The sequence below is a fragment of the Vombatus ursinus genome, unplaced genomic scaffold, assembly GCF_900497805.2.
Source record: "Vombatus ursinus unplaced genomic scaffold, bare-nosed wombat genome assembly UNPS02014786.1, whole genome shotgun sequence".
NCBI lineage: Eukaryota > Metazoa > Chordata > Mammalia > Diprotodontia > Vombatidae > Vombatus > Vombatus ursinus.
Window position 1 is genome coordinate 32,479,144 of NW_020954564.1, and position 22,077 is coordinate 32,501,220.

At 43.9% G+C, this 22,077-nt stretch overlaps 1 protein-coding gene across 7 annotated transcripts in view; it reads right to left on the reverse strand.

Annotated features, from left to right (window-relative positions):
* Positions 1 to 22,077, reverse strand: part of CCM2L (CCM2 like scaffold protein) — a 36,223-nt gene that overhangs the window by 942 nt on the left and 13,204 nt on the right. Inside the window, exons 6-11 of one of the 7 annotated variants that reach the window (XM_027867764.1) lie at positions 20,670 to 20,837; positions 17,292 to 17,359; positions 15,147 to 15,276; positions 14,325 to 14,463; positions 12,863 to 13,169; positions 420 to 431 (exon numbers count right to left, since the gene is read on the reverse strand). In XM_027867764.1, the coding sequence (XP_027723565.1) occupies positions 420 to 431; positions 12,863 to 13,169; positions 14,325 to 14,463; positions 15,147 to 15,276; positions 17,292 to 17,359; positions 20,670 to 20,837 (824 nt within the window). Of the gene's footprint in view, positions 1 to 7; positions 432 to 11,339; positions 13,170 to 14,324; positions 14,464 to 15,146; positions 15,277 to 17,291; positions 17,360 to 20,669; positions 20,838 to 22,077 lie in introns of those variants that run through there. The other 6 variants (XM_027867767.1, XM_027867766.1, XM_027867763.1 and 3 more) reach the window with 6 other exon arrangements.

The following is a 22,077-nucleotide window of genomic DNA, read 5'->3' on the forward strand; positions in this document are numbered from 1 at the left end:
CTCCTTCTCCTTCTCCTTCTCCTTCTCCTTCTCCTTCTCCTTCTCCTCCTCCTCCTTCTTATGACTGGAATGTAAGTTGCTATTACTATTTTAGCAACATAGGTACACCCAAATGTATGCTGAGGAGAAGAGTCCAAGTGAACCTCAGAATGGTTTGAGCTATCTGCTCAAGGTCACAGGGCAAGTCAGAGGCAGGGCGGAAATTAGAACCCATGGCCCTGTTTAAAAGGAGAACATAATGCCCCTTGGGAGTCCTTTGGTCAACTTGTTTATAGCCTTCTTTGCCACTGGTGCTAACCATCTTCAGCTGTGTACCTTGTGACGTATGAATCGAACATTTCTTCCATTAAAATCTTTTTAGGCTGCTTTTTGTTTCTACATCACAGTTACTTGCAGATATACTCCCACCACACACTCACCAACGAGCAAGCCTGAAAAAGAAAAACAATTAAATAAAATCAATTAATCCAGAAATGCAGACCTTCAACACGCAATTTTTTACCTCTTCAATCAAAGCAGGGAGGTACATTTCCTCATTTCTTCGGCTTTGTTTTAGGGTTCTTTTTATACATATTACTGTAGTCTCCCTTTAAGTCCCAACTAAAATCCCACCTTCTATAGGAAGCCTCCCCCAACCTCTCTTAATTCCAGTACCTTCCCTCTGTTAATTATTTCCTATTCATCCTGCATATAACTCGTTTGTACACATTTCTTTGCTCGTTGTCTCCCCTTTAGATTATAAGCTCCTTGAGGGCAGGGACTGTCTTTTGTATCCCCAGCACTTAGCACAGTGCCTGGTACATAGTAGGCACTTGAAAAATGTTTATTGATTGTTTTTCACTTTATTTTTCTTGCAACATGGCTAATATGGAAATGTGTTTTGCATGATTTCATATGTATAATATGTATCATAGTACTTGCCTTCTGAATCGGTGGGGGAGGGGATGGAAGGAGGGAGGGAGGGAGAGAATTTGGAATTCAAAATTTTAAAACATGAGTTAAGAATAAATAAAATAAATTCCTTAAAAATAAATGTTGATGGATTGATTGTATATCTATATCTATCTAGATCTAGATATCTTTTTCCTTGTTCTTCTTAGCTTAATAACATTCATTACACAATTGCACTTCTCTCTCAGTTGAATTTGTTCATATCTATCACTACTGAACTCCCTTTTCATCTTCTGAGTGAGGCTGGAAAACTGCTAGAGGTCCCAGGCTACTGGATGGGTCATTTAACTTGTGTGATTTGGAAACTTGCCTCATGGCCAGACTTTGCTGAGCAGGATTGATGTTGAAATGCAAACTAGGTTTAGATTTCCTGTATTCAGAGACCTCCAAAAAGCTTCTTCCTCAGCCAGCCTGTTCCTCACTGCTCCTAGTGAGGCCTCGTGACAGCAGAGCAGTAGACAAAGTAGTACTGGGCTTGGAGTCAGAAAGACCCAAGTTCAAATCCTGACTCATTTACTAGCTGTGTGATCCTGGGCAAGTCATTTCCCTCTATTAGTCTCAGTTTCCTCACCTGTAAAATGCAGGAGATGGACTTGGTGATCTATAATATTTTTTTCCAGCCTGAGATCCTGTGATGCTGAGGTCCTTTTCTTCCTGATTCACAACGTCAGCTCCACCTGAGTGACTCCCAAATGTTGGGGGCTGAAGCTGGTTTAATACTTAGGAGAACAAGAGTTACTAAAGCCCTTTCAACTGACACTGACCTAAAGTAAGCAGATCCCAGGCACCTTTGAATAGGTTAGTCAGAAGTAAGCTAGAGAGTCACACACAGAGGCTGATAGAATTCCTTTGGTGATCAATGATTACACCTATGGATTGTGTTTCTCCTCTTCCCTCTGGCAGAATGGGAAAGCCTGACCGAATCATCTCAGGGAGGCAGGGGGAAAGAGGGGCTAACAATAGCATGCAGCCTGTGCTCCATGGGCAAGTGAGTGATATTGAAAAGTCAGGGGTATGGAAACTCATAAGAGGAAGAGTTCTCGGGGCCAGCTCAGTCAGGAAGGCTTCATGGAGGAAGCAAGACCAGAGTTGAGCCTTGGTAGATGGAAGAATGTGGAAAGGCAGAAAGGAAAAGGGAGAACCTTTTAGGATGGATATGAACAAAAGACTGGCTGATTAGGCAACACTGTCTGCTCCAGAAATCGGCAATCTAGCAGCACTCTCCTTAACCCCTAACCTAACCCAAATATTTTTTTTCAAATTTTTAACATTTTTATTTAAAGTTTTGAGTTCCAAATTCTATCCCTCTCTCCCTTCCCTCTCCCCTTCCTAAGACAGTAAGCAATCAGATAAAGGTTATACATGTGCAATTATGTAAAACATTTCCACATTAGTAATTTTGTACAAGAAGACTCGAATAAAAGAAAAAAAATGAAAGAAAGAAAGTGATAAAAGCATGCTTTAGTCTGTATTCAAACAATATCAGTTCTTTCTCTGGAGACAGATAGTATGCTTTATCATTAGTCCTTTGGGATTATCTTGGATCATTGTATTGCTGAGAATAGCTAAGTCATTCATAGTTCTTCATTGAACAATATTGCTGTTACTGTGTATAATGTTCTTCTGGTTCTATTCACTTCACTTTGCATCAGTTCATGTAAGTCTTTCCAGGTTTTTCTGAAATCATCCTGCTTGTCACTTCTTATAGAACAATAATATTCCATTACATTCATATACCACAGCTTATTTAGCCATTCCCCACTTGATATGCATCCTTTTGATTTATAATTCTTAGCCACCACAAAAGGAACTGCTACAAATATTTTTGTAAACATAGTTCTTTTTCCCTTTTTTTGGATATCTTTAGGATATAGATTTAGCAGTAGTATAGCTGGATCAAAGGGTATGCATAGTTTTATAGCCCTTTGGGCATAGTTCCAAATTGCTCTCCAGAATGATTGGATCAGTTCACAACTCCACCAACAGTGCATTAGTGTCCCAGTTTTCCCACATCCCCTCCAAAATCCAACATTTTCTGTTTTTTGTCATATTAATCTGATAGGTGTGAGGTGATACCTCAGACTAACCTGAATCTTAACCATTGCCTAAAAGATAAGGTACAAACATCTCAGCTTGACATTAAAATTCCTCCATAACCAGACTCTAACTCCTCTGTCTGTTTCTCCTACTGTTCCCTTACAAGCACTCTCCATCCCATCCAGATCAGTGTTCCTTCTAACCTGCAGACACATTATTAAGTCTCATTATTAAATCACTCCCCTACTTACACTCTATGATCCAACCAAACTGGCCTTCCCTCTGTTCCTCCCTTTGCAACCCTTCATCCTCATCTCTAACTGTCCCATGCCTGGAATATATTAAACACAAGCCCCCTCCATAACCTCTTAGAATTCTTTATTTCCTTCAAAATTCCACTCAAGTGACACCTCCTACCTGAAGCCTGACCCTCCTGGCTGCTAGAGTTCTTTTCCCCACTCCATCAATACCTTATATTTATTTTTGTATGTGTTATTTGCCCTGATAGAATTTGCCCTGCTTCATATCCTACTTCATATTAAGTTATTTGTATATTTGTCTTATATCCTATACTAGACTGTAAACTCCTTGAGGGCAGGAACTGCTCTTTAGCTGTCTTTATACCTTCAGCACCAGTACAGTGCATGGCACATAGGACAAACTTATTAAATACTTATTGATTGGTTGAACTATATGCAGAGCACAGTCCTAGGCACTAAGGAAGATACAAAAATGAAAAAGGCTCACTCCCTACCCTCAAGGAGTTAATAAGTAGTATGAGTGATAAGACATATATATGTAATATATGGATATATGGATATTACATATAATACATGTAATACACACACACATATATATATACATATATTAATATGAAGTAGAATATGAAAGTTGTATAAGATGAGCCAGGCCCAAAACTGAATAGGAAAAGAGTGAGCTAGATTGCATTTGGGAAGGTGGGTACCACTTTCAAAGATCCCAAGCTGATTGCTGCCACAAGTTTAACACCAACATTCTCTTTGTGATACTTTATGACTGTGGATTATAGAACTCTAACACTCAGAAGAATTAAAACTGTGACCTGCCCTTCCCCTCACCCCAAGAACAATAGAGAGACGGATGGGTGGGTGTAAGGAGGCTGGCACCTGATACCAATGATGACTTGTACAGAAGTGACATAAAATACATCAGTGAAGACATATATAACCCAAAAAATAGGTGGGTCAGTCATATCACCTGCCTAGAAAATGTACTGGCTCCGGTGTCAGAGGGCTAAGGTTCCAATCCTACCTCTTATACCACTTGTGCCACCTGAGGCAACTCACTCTCTCTGGCCTGGTTTTCCTGATCTGTAAAATGAGAGAGTTGGATTAGATGGACCTTGAGATCTCTTCTAGCTCTAAATCTGTGAGTTTATGAATCTATGATCTATGGGCCTATATAATGACAGTGAAGGAGAATGCTGCCCTGGGACCTACACGTGATTAACAGACCTAGAGAAAGGCCTCTAGTGTGTTGGGTAGATCTTCTTGTGTGGCAGTTTCTGGAAGGGTATGAGCAAGAATCTGAAAGGATGAAAAGGTGGGTCTCATTTTGCACCAGTGGAATAATTCTCAACACCAGTGAGATCATGGACCCACCAAAGCATTCAGCTATAATTGCATAGGAGAAGTACAGAGTGTTACGTGATGATATGAGGCGGGAGTTATTTTGAGCTGGGGAGAGTCAGGAAAAGCTTCATGGAGGAAGCAACATTTGAGCTCAGTCTTGAAGGATACAGAGCAAGGGTTCTTAACCTTTTCTATCAGCAGCTAGGTAGTTCAGTGGACAGAGCACCGGGTCCAGAGTCAGGAAGACCTGAATTCAAATCTGACCTCAGACTCTTACTAGTTGTGTCACCCTAGGTGAGTCTCTTAACCTCTCTTTGTCTCAGTTTCCTTATCTGTAAAATGGGGTTAAATAACAGCACCTACCTCAAAGGGTTGTTGTGAGGATCAAATGAGATAATAATTATAAGTGCTTAGCACAGTGCCTGGCACACAAGTAAACACTATAAAAATGTTAGCTACTATTTATTTTATTCATGTTAAGGATCCCTTTGACAGTCTGATGAAGCCTTTCTCAGGATAATATTTTTAAGCAAATAAAATTAAAATACATAGAATTACAAAGGAAATAAATTATATTTAAAAAGTTATCAAAATATTTTCTTTAAAAATACGTTTATAAACCTCAAGTTAGGAACCCCTGATGATGTCAAAAGGCAGAGATGAGAGATGGTGGGAGCTTCTCTACTCTTTGTTTTTATTGAATTAGCCTCTGTCTTAAATGCCAGCTCTGGGGCTTCTGGGATGGGAGGGAGGAGGGTAGGGAAATGAAGGGGGAAGTGTAGAGAGAGAAGGAGGTATAGTGTGAAGTTGTTTTTCTCTCCCAGCTGCATGGACACCTCCAGCTGGTGGCCTCTCCCCCTAGGGGATGGCCAGTGGTGAGGAGGGGAACCAGGAACATGGTTCAGTTACACAACCTACAGGTTGGTTCCTTCAGAAAAGAGGAAGTACCTCCTGGACTTCCCCATGAACTGGGCCTGTCAAGTTCAACACTCTTGGGGGAGGGGGAGCCCCAAAGGCTTGAGGAGGGGAAGGCAAGAGGCTGCCAGGGCTGGTACTCTGGGCCCAGAGGGCACAGGGAGGGCCTCTGGGATTTACCCAGCCCAAATTACCGTCAGAAGTGAGATAGTGTAAGTGGTGAAGAAACTGGTCCCTACTGAAAAATGTGGGTGGGGTGAGGATGTCAAAAGATATTGTGTCCTGTTTCTGAGATAATTACCATCATCATCATAATAACAACATCACCTTTCACTAAATACCTTCTCTTATGCCTCCTTGTGGCATGAAAGTAGACTATGCCAGTAGAGTCCAAACTCCAGTTAAATCCTACCAAACTTCAAAGACTTCAGATTCAGTAATGGCCTAGGTGCTTGCTGTCTAAAGACCAGCCCAAGCTCATAGGATCATGGATTTGGAGCTGGAAGGAAGCTCAGAGGTCATCTAGTACAACCCCCTCTCTGGGGAAACTGAGGCCCTGAAAGGTTGAGCAGCTTTCCAAAGTCAAACAGGTAATAAGTAGGAAAGGCAGAATATGAAGACAGGACCCTTGACTACGTATCCTCTGTACCATGCTACTTCCAGTAATTTCAGAAAGACTTATTATGAGGTTGAGGATGAATTTTTTGGGCACATCAACTTGAATCTTTTTTACATTATGAAATAACATAGGTGCTATCTACATATTTGTTGTTGTTCAGTCATGTTTGACTCTTCATAACCCTATTTGGGATTTTCTTGGGCAAAGATACTGGAGTGATTTGACATTTCCTTCTCCAGCTCATTTGAGGAAACTGAGGCAAACAGGGTTAAATGACTTGCCCTGGGTCACACAACTAGTAAATATCTGAGACTGGATCTGAAGCCAAGTCTTCCTGACTCCAAGACTGGCACGCTATCCAACTTTGATGCCCTATCTACATATATGAGATGACATAAGTTAAGTACTTTGCAAAATTCAAAGCACTGTGTAAATGTTAATTACTATTACAATCATTGTAGAAGGGTTGTGCTCTATGTTGGTGAAAAGAGCACCACTCTGACAAAATCAGAGCTATGTCAATTGTTCATGTAAAAAGAACAAGAGTTCATGTTTCTGTATTGCTTTAATATCTATAAACTTCTTCCTTTTTAGTATCATCATGAGGTTAAGAGTGTTAGGATCCTCACTTTACAGATGAGGAAACTGAACCCCTGAGAGGTTAAGGGACTTGCCCTGGGTCACACATTAAGTGACACATCCAGGTTTTGAATCCAGGCCAGAACTCTTTCCCCTAGGCCAGGAACTTAGAAAAGGAAATGAATGTCCCTCCCTTTTCTTTGCCCTCCTCTTGAGCAGATACTCTCCATCCTTGAAGGTCCAATTCAAAGCCTACCCCTTCTGTGAAGCCTTCTCTGACTACTAGATTCCTCAGGGACCTCTTCCCCACAGAGCTAATCATCTCTATCTCTTATAGGTTACAGAGCATAAACTGCCTGAGATTACTTAACGGTGGAGTCCTTTCTTCTCTAGTAAACTATGATTTCCCAAAAGGCAGGGCTGGACCTTTGCTCCCTGCCCCCACACTTCAATGTAGTTAAGTAATAAGGACTGAGCACACATCTGTTGTTGTTGCAGCTGTTGTGCAGCTAGGTGGGGTTGTGGATAGAGTCCCCAGGCCTGGAGCCAGGAAGACTCATCTTCCTGAGTTCAAATCTGGCCTCAGACACTTACTAGCTGTGTGACCTTTGGCAAGTCCCTTAACCCTGCTTGCCTCAGGTTCCTCATCTGTCAAATGAACTGGAGAAGGAAATGACAAATCATTCCCATATCTCTGCCAAAGAAACTCCAAATGGAGATTCATGAAGTCTAAACAACGACTTCTGGAGAAGTGGAAAGAGCATTGAACTTGGTTTCAGATCCTAGTTCTGCTATTACTAGCCCTGTGATCTTGGAAAATAACTTTCTCTTTCTGGCTTTCAATTTCTTTTTTTATTAATTTCTTTTGATTTATCAACAATCACTTCCATAAGCTTTTGAGTTTTAAATTTTTTCTCCCCCCCTCTGCCTCCCTCCTCACCATAGCACGCAATCTGATATAGGCTCTACATATACATTCCTATTAAATATATTTTCACATTAGTCATGTTGTAAGGAAGAATTAGAACCAATAGGAAGAATCATCAGAAAGAGGAAACAAAACAAAACAGAAGAAAAAATAGCAAATAGCATGTTTCGATCTACATTCAAACTCCATAGTTCTTTCTCTGGGTGTGGATAGCATTTTCCATCATGAGACCTTTGGAGATGTCTTAGATCCTTGCATTGCTGAGAAGGGCTAAGTCTATCATTGTCAATTTCTTCAGGTATTAAAGGAAGAAATTGGCTTCTAAGGTGGTCTGTAAGGTCACTTCTAATTTTAAATCCTGTAATTCTATGAATAAGTTAATATAGTTTCCACTTGCCCTGTCTGTTCTTTCTATTGGATCCTGATGTCCCACAAGCTCCCTACCCCTAGGCTGAGGCCACTTGATGTGATGATAGAGTCAAGGCAAGCCAACCAGCATTTAGTAAACACCTACTCTGTGCCAGGCACTGGGCTATTATCTCACATAAGATAATATTTGTAAAGCACTTAGCATGTTACCTGGATCACTAGGTGCATAATAAATGATTGTTCTCTCCCTTCCCTCCCTCCTGCTAAGCACTGGTTATGTGAGATCAGGAGCTCCAGGAAGATCTCTTTTACCTCCCTTACCACCTGTTCCCTCACCAGAGAAAAAAGCGCCTCATCTCTCAACCAGAAACAAGAATGAGACTGGGTGGCCAGGCTGTCTCCCAGGGGGCTTGCATCCTGGTCTGGGTTCTCTCTTCCATTCATAGGACCATAGTCTCAGAATTGGAAGGGATCTCAGAGTGCATCTTAATGCACCCCATATCTGAGCAGAAATCTCCTTTATAACAAGTGGCAATTTAGCTTCTGCTTGAACTCCTCCAATAAAGGAACTCACTACTCTATAACTATACCTTACATACCTCGGCACCATTCCACTTTTGGACAGCTCTTATTGGTAGGAACTGGTTTTCCTTTATATTGAGTTGAAATCTGCCCCTCTACAGTTTCCGCCCAGTGGATCTAGTTTTGTCCCTGGGTCCAAACAAAACAAGTCTCATCCTTTAACAAGATAGTTCTTCTGATCCAGAGTTCATCCTGAGTTTTCACAGATCCTTGGCCCTTTCTAGACAGCAGGTCTGATAGGCTGGAGTGAGGGAGGGTGGGTGAGAAAACAGAGGGCCCTTGGGACTTGAAGGAGGAAGTTCTTTCCAGTGCTGGGGAATCTAGGAGGCACTGAATTGAGAATAAACTTTACTAACTTCCCAATCTTGCTGCAGGTTGACCTGGCCCTCTGTCAGCCTGAGGGGAAGTTCCATGCTTGCTGATTCCTTCACCAGGCTGAGAACCAGCTGATGCCATCAGCGGCTCCAGGGGAGAGATGGGGGGAAGTGACTGTCAGGATAAATTTCAATCAGTTGTGGGGAATGAAGTGGGGAACTCCTGACCCCTTTGGGGTCAGTGGGCCCTCCATTCCAGGCAAACAGCTGGTTCAATTTTTTTTAATTCTTTGAAGTAAAAGGGAAGTTTGGGGTGGGGTGAAAACTTCCTTAGTGACCAAGGAAGTTACCCCATCCCTGAGGTAATAGGCTTCCATGACAGGACAGAGACACAAGCCCTTTTGTCTTCTTGGGATAGCCTGGGCCCCATGCAGGGGGAGGCTGGTTAGGAAGGCCAGATTCTATAAGCAGATCCTGAGCTGACACTGGTGGGTTTCCCTGGCTATTCCTAGAGCCCTTTAAGGTTTACAAGACACTTTCCTCACAATTACTCTGTGAGGTAGGCAATGTGAGTTACCTTTAGGAAAAAATGAGGCTCAGTGGGGTTAAACGATTTGCCCAGGGTCACACAACCAGGAAGTGTGAGTGGGAATTTGAACCCATGCTTCCTGGCTCTAAGCCTAGCACTCTTGTTGCTACATATACAACATTGCCTCTGAGAAAGCCATCAGGGAAATGTTCCCTCTGAAAGATATCCCAACACTCTTCTACTCAAGAACTAACATGATTTCCCAACTTAACCTCTCTGAATCTATGAAATGAGAATAATATTATGTCCCACAACAAGATTGTTGTGAGAATCAAATAAAGATAAGTAAAGTGCTTTGCAAATCCCATAGTGCTACATAAATGTTAGCTGTTATTGTCATAGCTGCTATATCATCCTTGTCTTTTCAATGAAGTTATTATTGTAACTACTACCACCATCATTATTGCAATCCAAATGAAGTCCAAACTCCTCAGTTCTTCCAATCCAAGGGCTTCCATCACCTTGGTCCACTCTAGCTAATCAACTTTATTTACTCCTACTCCCCTATAAGCAGCTCCCAGCTCTATCCTGGTAGAACCCCCACTATCCCCTGAACACCCCAGGTCCCATAGAATGTAGGGTCCCTCAGGGCAAGAAATGTTTGTTTTTTACTTTTGTATCCCCAGTGCCTAGCTCAGTTCCTGAATTACAATCGGTGCTTAATCAATGCTTGCTAATTAATTGATTTCTACCTCCATGCATTTATTCATTCTGACTCCCCCTTGCACATCTCTATTGCCTTCTCCACTATTCTTTCTCTGTCAAAATCCTACTCCTAGCAAGTCCCATCTATTGTAGGAAGCCTTTCCTAACCATACCATAGTGATCCCCTCCCTTTCTGAAGGCCCAGAGCATTTGCTAGCTTTTGCCAGCTTTGACCCTCCATTGCATTAAGTCTAGCATTTGATGCTGCACTGTCCTGATTCTGTTTTTGATGTGGGAATCTTACTAACTGGACTGAGCTCCTTGTGATCAAAAACCTTGTTTGCTCATTCTCTTGCTCCCCTCCTCTAGGGCACTGAACACTGGACCAAGTACATAATAAGTAGTAAGTAAAGACTTAGAAAGTTCCTGGATGTGGGGTACACTTGTGGTACCTGCTCCTGGAGAGGATTCTGGTGGATTGCCTGAACATGAGAATTCTGAGCTTCAGTAGGGCTTGAGTTTAGGAGTTCAAAGCTATATTAGGGCTAAAAAACCAAGCCAGTGTCCACACTGAGTTTGGTATCAATATGGTGATGGGGGAGGAGTTAGTGGGGGAGGGGGTCACCAGGCTGCCTAAGAAGGGCAAACTAGCCTAGGTTAAAACTGTAGCAGGTCAAAGCTCTCATGCCAATTGGGCCCATGAGTGGTGGCTGTACTTCCAGCCTGGGTGAGACAGGAAGACCCAGTCTTCTCCCCTCACCCCTCAAGAATACAGAAAGCTAAAGAATGTCAGAGCTAGGAGGGACCTTAGAATATAGATTATCAGGGTTGAACATAGTCTTAGAGCACAGAACATAGCATATCAGAGCTGGAAGGAACCTTACAGCATGGACTGTCAAAATTCAAAGGGATTCCAGACATTATTTATCCCAACCCCTGCATTTTACAGATAGGGAAACTGAGAACAAGAAAATCACAAGACAGTGGGAAACCTAGGAATAGAACCCAGGTCTCCTAATCTCCAGTTCAGAGTTCTTTCCACTAATCTCTCTGGGCCTCAGTTTCCTCCTCTGTAAAATGAGAGGATTGACTAGATCTTCCTGAAGATCCTTCCCAGTCCATATTCCATGATTGTCATTGAATTTCACCTTGGGATCCTAAATGGAAATCATCTGTAAACATTCATTCAAGAGATGGTGAGTGAAAAGGCCTTTTAGTTTTTATTAACACCAGGTTATTCCCCATCCTCTATGGATGTCCTCCTTTAGAAACTTCTTGTGACCCCATGAAGACCCTGAGCATCAAGAATATAAGCTCTGGTGGGTCCTAGAAAGTTGGAAAGGTCTCTGGGGCCCCAAGATGCATCTGTTGTTCAGCCTTGTTAAACTCAGAGAGTCTCATTTTCTGAGGACTGGCCACCAGAGGATGGTTCTTTGGACCACAGCAACTCCTGAACCCAGATCCAAAGGTTTGAAAGAATCAGGGTTTGTATCAGGGGAAAGAACACCTACACTGATAAAGTAATGGATCCTTTAAAGTCCTGCAGGTTTTTCCATAGTTCATCTTCCTATTGGGAAGAGTAGAGAGTTGTCCTGGGCCCTATTCAGTCTGGCGCTGCCCAAGGGTTATTTAATGTTCCCTCTGGTAGCTCCTATCTTGTTGTTCAGTCTGACAAGACAGGGTACCATCCCTCTTTTCCAGCTGCCCTCTTGGAGCACCAAAGCTGATGCAAACTGGGAACTAAGAGGGTTTTCTTAAGGAGTCCTCTTTTCTCCCCTCCCCACCAAAGGGACAGTATCAGGCTGGGCTGCTGAGAACCCACGTGAGGGTAGTTCCTCTAAAAAACCATGAATCACCAAGGACCAGAGCCATAAACCCCCTGCTGGCAGAACCCAGTACTGCAGAGGCACTGTGTCCCTAAACTAGAAAAGGGCTGGGTAGGTGATTAGCTTGCCGTCCCTGGGACAGGGGCCAGCCACAGTGTTCTTGTTCCCTTGTCAGGGCTAGATTCAGGAGTCCCCTGAGGCATTTGCTTCCTCTACTTCCTCAGAAATTAATCCCATATCTCTTTTATTGAGGTCCCCATCCCTTCACTAACCCTCCCCCTACCCCCACTTCAGGTTCTGGGAATATTTTTAAATGCTTTCAATTGAGCATCTTCCTTCTCTGAGTATATATATCACAATATTTAGAGCTGAATAGGACCTTAGAGGCCATGTATCACAGAGATTCTTAACCATTTTGTGTCTATTGGACCCCTTTGGCAGTTTGGTAAAACCCGTGGACCCCTTTTCTGAACAGTGTTTTTAAATGCATAAAACAGAATCCATAGGATTACAAAGGAAACTAAAGGTTAATAAAAATAAAGATATAATTTCTTTTCCCATCCAAGTTCATGGACCCCTCTGAAATTTATTCATGGACCCTGTCCATGGACCCCTGGTTAAGAACCCCTGATCTAGTCCAAATCCCCCATTTCACAGATAAGAAAAATGAGGCCCAGAGGGGTTAGGTTACTTCCCCAAGGTCACTATGTAGTAACTTCAGATCAAGGCCCTCTGACTCCAAATCTAATGGTCTTTTCATTATACTCCATCAAACCTGACCCAGTGAAAATCTCCCAGGCCTCTTTACCCCACATTCCAGATACACTTTTGTCGTAGCTACACTGTCTATGCCCTCTATACCGCTCCCACTATGTGTGGTTGGGGGCGGGGTTCTCACAGGTAGTTGTCCTCTCCTTCCTCGGCTCTCCCCAAGCCCTCCTCATCCTCGCTGCCCTCCTCCTCTCCCTCTTGTGCCAGGGCCTCAATGTCATGGGTGATGCCAGTGAGAATACGATTGAAGGCCTCGGCTTCTGGGCGGGGAGCTCGACTGTCATAGCTGCGCACAGCAGAGGCTGACGTGGAGCTCATGCTTCGCTTGATCCGGCCAAAGCTGTCAGTGAGGATGCCGCCCTCTCGGATGCCCACACCCTCCAGGAAGCCTTCAAAGTAGCCGATGTCCTGGTCTGGGATAAAGGGCCTCATCCCTGTAGGGGCCGAGAGGCAGGTGACTGCTTTGTTATCCCCACTGTCTCCTGCCCCGTACTTCCCAGACAAAGGGGGAAGGGGCCCCAGGAGCCCCAGTCTGAGACTCTGAATCAGCAGGACTGGTATCTACAGCCCCATGTAGCTCCTTAATAGAGGGAGTGACTGGAAATTATAGGGTCACAGATTTAGAGCTGGAAGGGACCTTAGGCATTCAGTACAATGCTCTCATTTTATAAATAAGGAAACTGACACCCAAGGGTGTCACTAGTAAATGGCTGAGTCCAAATTTGAACCCAGGTCCTTGGACTCCAAATACAGTACTTTTCTCATTGCTACCTGTCTCAGAGGATGTGTCAGAGACTGAGCCGAAATGGACTTAACCAGATACACTGCCAAGCCTTCTCATGTACTGCTTTCTGGGCATTGCCTAGCAAGGTCCCGCAGGTAAATATGCTTTTAGCATATTTATTAAGTCACTAGAAGAAGCTCTGAAAGGGTAGGTACCACATCCTTACTCTTATTTCTCTCAGTGCTCTGCACAGGGTTCTCACACACACCATAGACGCACAGTAAAGGTTTGTTGAATTAAACACAGGAATGCTTTTCTTACGATGGTGATGCTAGTGATAATTAGGATGGTTGTGAAGGGTGGATGGTGGTAATGGTGTTAATGTCTAGAGAGTTCAATAAATTTTTGATGAATTGGATGGTGAGGGAAAGGGGCCAGGATAGTTATTGGGGTGATGGTGGTAGTGATGATACTGGTGTAATGGAGATGAAAATGGCAGGTAGTGATAGCGATGACTATGATAATGTTAATCATGATGATGGGGGGAGATAATGGTGGTAGTGGCGATGATGGTTATGGTGACGATTAAGTAAGATCCCATAGGGTCCTTCCGGATTACTAAGTTCAACCCTCTCATTTTAAAGAGGAGGAAACTAAGATCCAGAATGAAGTGAATTGCCCAACATCACACAGGGAGTACATGGCACAGCTGGGATTTGAACCCAGTTCTTTGGGGTCCAAATCCAGCATTCTTTCCGCTGTGCCACACCATAATGATGGTGGTAATGGGGATGGAGACAGTAATGATGGGGGTGGGGTCCAGGGCTGACCCTTCAAATGGGAGAAGGGGTTAGCGCATGCTCACCCAGAAGAAGGAACTTCCTCTTGTCCCCATAGAGCCGAAGAAGATGCCCACAGTACTCCTGCACAGACAGCCCCAGCCTGTATTCTCGCAGCAGCAGAGCAAACTGCTGGATCTCGGGTGGTGATAGCTTGTTCCGCAACTGTGGGGAAGAGCCAGGAGGTGGGACCAGGCAAAAGACAGAGGACAGGTCCACAGTGGGGTGCATATTCCACAGGGTTTGGCAAAGTATGGCTAGTATGATTGCTGGGGGTGAGGCCATAGGCAATTCAGGGGGCAGAGGGCACTGTGGAAAGGGGGATGGCCTGTGATCTCAATGTTCTTTTAGTTAGAAATGTTTTTTCTAACTGGCCCCTCTCTACTTGCTTCCTAGAGAACTAGAGAGAAGATGGAGGCCCAGGACAGGAACCAACTACAGGGACACATATCTCTGTCCTCTGTCCCATCAGAGGACTTCACTGAGGGATCTGGACATGGGAGTATAGGTGCCAGATGAACAGGGGTCCCATGAGATAGGGGAGGATGCAGACTTCCAGGGAAGGAAAGGGGCAGGTGGGAGCTCGCATGGGGCACATGGGGGAAAGAGGCAGAGGTTTCATTGGGCACCACAGGATGTGGGTATGTGGGAGGGGAAGAGAGACAGGTCAAATAGACAGACATGAATGGGTGTGGAAGGACGGGGGTGGAGGGTGGGGAATGCTGTGAGTGAGCAAAGGCTTCTACAGAGTGCAAAAAGATATAGAAGCTCAGGAAAGAGGGCAGGTGAGCTGGGACAATCAATCTCCAGAGCTTGGGAAAGTGGCACTGACCTTGCCCAGGCCTTACCGTCACCATATAGTCCTGTAACTGCTCCAGACCCAGGCTGCTGCCATCGCTTTCACTGCAGTGAGATCCCTGGAAGGAGGGTGTGGATGTCCCACTATAATAAGCTTCGAAGGTGTCATGGGAGCCATTACTGGAAAGCACAGACAGAGACAGGTGCCCTGATTCCCTCCACTGGGCCCTCTATTCCTGCCTGACCAACCCCCTCCGCAATCCTCCCTTCTGCCAGGGTCCCTTCAGCCCAGTGTGTAGTCTCCTAGGGTCTGCCACGTTAGTCAGTCAGTCAGTCAGTCAATAAACATTTGATAAGCACCTACTATGTGCCAGGCACTGTACTAAGTGCTGGGGATACAAAGAGAAGCAAAAGACAACCCTTGCCCTCAAGGAGCTCACAGTCTACTGGGGGAGATAACACACAAAAAACTATGTATGAACATGTTATATACAAGATAAATTGGAAATCATCAAAAGGAAGGCACTAGAATTCTGGAGGATTGTCCTAGAACAGAAGCATCAGATACCCAACATAGACTATGAGCTCCATTGGGGCAGGAATAAATAGCATGCATCTTAATTCAACTTTGCCTCTTTACCCAGGGCCCTTCACGTAGTAGGTATTTAATAAACATAGAATGTTTAATAAATGAAATCCCAGTTACCCGAGGAGGGTGCTCAGCTTTGTGGCTCCATCTCAGGTTTTCAGCCTGAGCCACAACTCCTTTTCTTCTCTTCCCCCCTTACCTAAACACACACACACACACACACACACACACACACACACACACACACAAGGATGGTTGTGAAGGGTTGATGACAGAGATATGCTGGAGTCCAGATCAAGGGCTAAAATTTTAGCGTAAATATTTACGCCTCAGAAATCAGCAAATGCTACAAATCAAGGCTTGATATATTCATTGTCTAAATTTAAGAAAGTGTTAAAAATGCAGATTAAACTTAAAAATGTATATGCATATAATTTCCCCCCCTAAGAGCGCATTTGTTAAACATTGACCAACACAGCCCTGGCTGAGGGTGACAGTGACATTGTTGATGATAGAGGATTCAATAAATCTTCAATAAACAATGGAATGGTGCTGGGGGGGGGGGAGATTTAGTTATTGGGGTGATCATAGGATCATAGAATGAGAGCTAGGAAGAATCTTGTAGCCCATGTAGTCTAATGCCCTCATTTTATAGTTGGGGAAACTATGACATATGCTACTGATCACGGGCTGTTCTCCAGGTACAATCTCATCTTTAACCTAGAATCAGGGGATCAGTTTTAGACACATAGGGAAATCATAAGCATGTCACATACACCAAGAGCACTCAAAATAATTTCTCAATTATATACAGGGTTAAAAAAACCCACTGACTGAAGGAAGCTCAAATGTAGCAGAAAGGACCCTGTTCTTGAGGGCAAAAGAACTGTGTGTTCTGGGACCAACACTTTCTATTGATATGATGTGATGCTCATTGATTGGGGTGGCTAATTTGTGAGATGACCCTGTGTTACCTTGTGCTTGCTTTGTGGTGTAGTGGAAAGTGCTGGATTTGGAGTCAGAAATATTTGGATCCAAATGCTAGCTCTTCTATCTAGTACAAGATGATTGATAAAATTCCTCTCAGCTCTTTTATTTATTACAATTATTAGAGTCTCTCCTAGCTCTTCTATACTGCAATTGACAAGGTCCCTTCAAACTCTCAGGCCTGTGATCCTGTGACATGTGCAGCTTTGGGTAAATTCCTTCCCTTCCCTAGGTAGGCTTCAGTTTCCATATTGATCACTGAAGGCGCTGGACCAGATGACCCCTAAAGTCCCTTCTAGCCCTGACTTTCTATGATCTGTGTTCTAAGGTCCCTCTCAGTGCTTGTGCTTTATAGGTCTTTTTGTGGCTTAGTGAGTTTCAAGCCTGCTAGGTGATGATCGAGCATCTTTAGTTTCCTCATCGTCCCCCACAGCGCCTAGAGCCAGGTTAGCACACAGCAGGGACTCAGCCAGGGACATCCTTCTTGCCAGACAGTGGTGAAGAATTTCCCCAGGAAACAACCAGGTGTCTGGGGTAACTACTGGGTGCATGGAGAGGGATAGGGATTGGGCTAGGGGGAGGGGAGAGGGACAGCACCATCTCTGGTGGCGGTCGGTACCTACAAAGAGCTGCAGCAACTGAAATCAGCATCATAGCCATAGGTCCCATCTGTGCGGCAGCTCTCACCTGCAGTAGGACAGAGATCAGTTAGAAGAAAAAGCAGGATTCTATCTTTCCTGGGGCCATCTTCTTTCCCTCCACTGGCCCCATCCCCAGACAGTGTCCTAGGCACAACTCCCTAATTCCTATCCTCATGCAATTCTCTGTCCCTTAATAATAGGTCATGTTTCCCTGGTCATTTAAGGCTTACAAAGCATTTTCCAGAGAAGATTAAAAAAACACCAGTGGGTTAGGTAGTTAAAATATTATTATCTCCATTATACAGAGGAGGAAACTAGGGATCAGAGATGGGAAGTGATTTGTCCAGGGTCGTGTAATTAGTAAATGTCAGAGCCAGGATTTGAACTCAGACCTTTTGTTTATAAAAACAATCCTCTTTCTGCTATACTGCAGTCTTCTTTTCTAAGCCATGAAATATAAAGGACAATTGAAGAATCTAGGTGTATTTAGGCTGGAGAAGGTTGTTGTGTTTGTCCTTCATTCTTGAAGAGGACCATGACATCAGGGAGTTGATGACATGACTTGTGATTGATTTTGATTTAAGCGAGGGAGGGCTGGGCAAAGTCACCAGCCTCACTTTCTCCTCCAGAACCACCTGGGTCCAGTGGCCAGATGCACATCAGGACGACTGGAGATGGCCCACAGCTGAAGAAGAAAAGATTTAGGGGCAGGATGGGGATAGAATTGGGGTAGGATGGGGGCAGGATTCCTCCCTGTCTTCAAAAATCATGAAAGCCATCACTGGGTTTAGGCTTGTTCTTCATGTTCCCAGAGGTCAGAACCAGGAGCGGTCAGTGGAAATTATAATGAGGCAGATTTAGGGTTGATGGAAGAGAAAATTTCTAAAAATGGGTTGCCTTAATTGGTAGGATCCTATCTAGAGCCATCTAGTCCACCATTACCCCCAATTTAGAGGTGAAGAAGCAGAGGCCCAGAGAAGTTTAGGCCTCTAGGGTCACATGGCAGACATGGGATTCGAGCCCAGGTTCTCTGTCTGAGCTCCTTGTAACAGGAAGTGTTCAAACTGGGTGGATAGCCCTTAATCAAGGATACTGTAAAGGAGGTTCTTTTGAAGGATGGCAAACTGGCCTGGAGACTTGCCAGATCTCTTTTAGCTCTGGAAGCCTATAATTCTAGTCTTAGTCCCCATTCCAAAATTAAACCTCAGGTCCTGCCAAAGCAGGAACCATGTATATTCTTTCTTTTCTTGGGTGTTTCCCAATACATAGCACAGGGCTGGGCACACAGGAGGGAGATGTTCAATAAAGACTTCTTAATTAGTTGGTTAAGTCTGGAGTCCCTCAGGACCAGGCCCTCTGGCTCCTCAGCTTCTAGCTCTGTTCTCCTTTATCTGAATCTGCCTTTCTCTTGCGCCTCCAATCTTTGCATGTGCAATCAAACTTCTGTCTGAGTTGGGTGGGAAAAGGCTGGAGAGACAGATGGAATCCAACCAAATTGCATGACTCTCATTTTTCCACTTCTGTATCACCCCCCCACGCATAGAGTACCTAGGGCAGGGCTAGCACTGAATGACAGCTCATCTAAAGATCCCTCCCTCTTTGCCTAATACTGGCCCAGAATTTTCACAAGGAACAGAAAAGAGGAATCTGGAGGGACAGCTAGCTGTGGGGAACAGAAGAAGGGATCTTTGCTCAGGCTCCTAGTCCTGGAATGTCCTTTCTCTGCCCCTTCCTGCCATCTCTACCTGCTGAAATCCTTTCTTTACCTCAAGGCCCAGCTCAAATGCTTTGACCTCCACAAAGCCTTCCTTGACTTTCTCCCCACTCTCTGAAGATGGAAGTGAGCTCTTTCATCTGACCTTATAGTACTTTGTTCATACCGCTCTTAGGTATTTACTATTGGAGAGACATTTGAGCATAATGGAAAGTCACTGGACTTGGAGTTAGAAGTCCAGAGCATGAGTCATAGAATCACAGCATCTCAGAAATAAAAGGGACTACAGAGCTATTTGGTCCAGCTGGTGCCAGAACAGATATTGTCTCTAGCATGTAGCCAACACAGAGCCATCCAGACTCCACTTAAAGACCTTCAGTGATGGCAGATGTATTACCTTTCAAGGCAGTCCACTCTACTTTCGGACAGCTCTAATTATTGTCAAGGGGACAGCTAGGTGGCTCAGTAGATAGAGTGCCTGACCTGCTGGAATCAGGAAAACTCAGCTTCCTGACTTCAAATCTGGCCTCAGATACCTACTAACCGTGTGACCCTAGGCAACTTAACCCTGTTTGCCTCAGTTTCCTCATTTGAAAAAGAGTTGGAGAAGGAAATGGCAAACCGCTCCAGTATCTCTGAAAAAAAAAACAAAACAACAACCCTCAAATGGGATCACAAAGAATTGGACATAAAAAATAATTGAGCAATGAGTTATTGTCAAGTTTTTCCTTGTATGGTACTGAAGTCTACGGTATGGTATATTGGGAATGCAACTAGATTTGGAGTCAGAAGACCCGGGTCCCAATCCTGGCATAATTACCAGTGTGACTTTCAGTAAATCCCTTAATCTCTCTGGGCCTAGTTTCCTCATCTATAAAATGAAGGGATTAGATTGAAGGAAGGAAACAAGAATTTATTATACATCTACAGTGTGCTAGGCACTGTGCTAAGTGCTTTACAATTATTATCTCATTTGATCCCCACAATAACCCCATGAAGAAGGTGTTATTATTATCCCTATTTTACAGATGAGGAAACTGAGACAAATAGGGATTAAATGACTTACCCAGGGTCATACAGCTAGTAAGTGTCAGAGGCCACATTTGAAGTCAGGAAAATTAGTTTTTCTGACTCTAGCCACTCTTTATACACAGTAGGTGCTAAATAAATGTTTGGAGGGGTTGAAGGATGTGGAATAGCTTTCTAGCCCTTGGTTTCTCTCAAAGGCAGCTGATCTGTACTTCCTGCCTAATTAGATTCTTTGACCTGGGTTCAAATCTTATCTTGGGATCTTATTACCTGTGTGACTCTGAGCAAATCACTGAACCTCTCTAGGCCTTATTTTCTTCATCTATAAAAAAAAATGAAGGCATTGGACCAGTTGAGAGGCTTTATGGAGTAGTGAATAGTGTGTTGGACTTTGAGTCAGGAACACCTGGCTTCAAATTCCACTCCATGCTTACTAGTTGTGTGACACCCCTCTCCCCCAGTCAGTCACTTAACCTCTCTAAGCTTCAGTTTTTCCTCATCTGTAAAAACAAAGGGCCTGAACTACCTGATCTCTTGAGGTCCCTTTCAGCTCTAAGTTCCCTGATCATTTGGTTCATTTCATTTTGGTTTAGGGAGAAGAGGAGGGTGGTACCGAGGTAAAGCTGCCTCTGACCCAGCACTCACTGCGGCTGATAAGCCAGGGCCGTTCAGGGGTAGAGGTGTAGTGGTAGCCAGCCCGATCCACACACTCAATGGTCTGATCTCCATAGATGATCTGGAAGACCTGGCAGATGAGAGCACAGTATTCTTCGGCTGCATCCTGACCACAAAAGAGAGGAGAAGTTAGTAATTGAGAACATCTCCAAGCTGGGGTGTGGGGGTGGTAGGTGTGGCAGCTTTAGCAGTCTGGAAAGTGAGAGTCAGAGTGGTGCTGAGGAAAGAGTACTAGGCCAGAGATTTGGGAGACCCAGATCCTAGGCATAGCTCTGTCTCCAATTTGCTGTGTACTTTTGGACAAATTATTTCTGCTTGCTGAGCCTTAGTTTCCCTGTTTGTGAAATGAGTGGGTTGGCCTGTGTGGTTTCTCTAAGGCCCCTTAGCTCTAACATTCTATGCTCTTTCAAAAGGTCCCTTCCAGCTTTAACATTATAACTGGTTGTCACATTCTTCTCTATTCCTTTCTTTCAGCCATTGTGAATATTCCTTACAAAGGGGCATTGGAGGGAGGCTGGGAATATCAAGGACTCTAGAGAAAAAAAAAAAAAGATTTATTCTCATACTAGGTCCTGACCATCAGGTTGGGGATATATTTAAAACAGGTCAGGCTTTTAGGGAACCCCCTTTAATTATAGTTATCCCTTCCATATCACAGCGGCTAGGGGTATGGTGCCCCTGTGATCTGGAAAATCCATGTAAAATTTTTTGGCCTTCCTTTCATACCAGAGAAGAAGTCTGAATTTTTTCTTTTTCTTTTATGGGATGTTTACAGTACCTTATTGTAAAATTTGGGTTATTATACAATATTATGCATATATTTTGTGCATTCTAAGTCGTCTGCTGGCCTTCATGTGTCATCTATGGTTTCTGTAAAACTCCCCTAAAATTCCCGTTTAATTTCTTATGCCAACCCACAATACAGCAAAATCATGATTGAGAAAGCCACAGTGTGGAAGGGATAACTGTATAGTCATTGTTTTCAGTATAGTTGCAATATAGGATGGAGCTTTGGGGCCCCTCAGCCCCGTGATGTTATAACATCCCTCACCTCCATCTTTTCTCTCTTCTTGTGGCCACCACCCAAGTTCTACCTGGTCTATTGGAATAACTGCTTAACTGGTCTTCCTGCCTCCAAATCTCTCCTCTGTCCAATCTGTCCTTTGTGTGATGCTAGAATTATTTTCCTTAAGTATGGATCTCTTCAGGTTACTCTTCTGTTCAAAAACATTTAATGGCTCCGTATTGCTTCCCAAATAAAGTTCAGACTCCTCTACCTGACATTCAAAACCCTCTATAATTGGACACAACCCTACCTTTCTAGTCACTGGATACTCCCCCTTGCA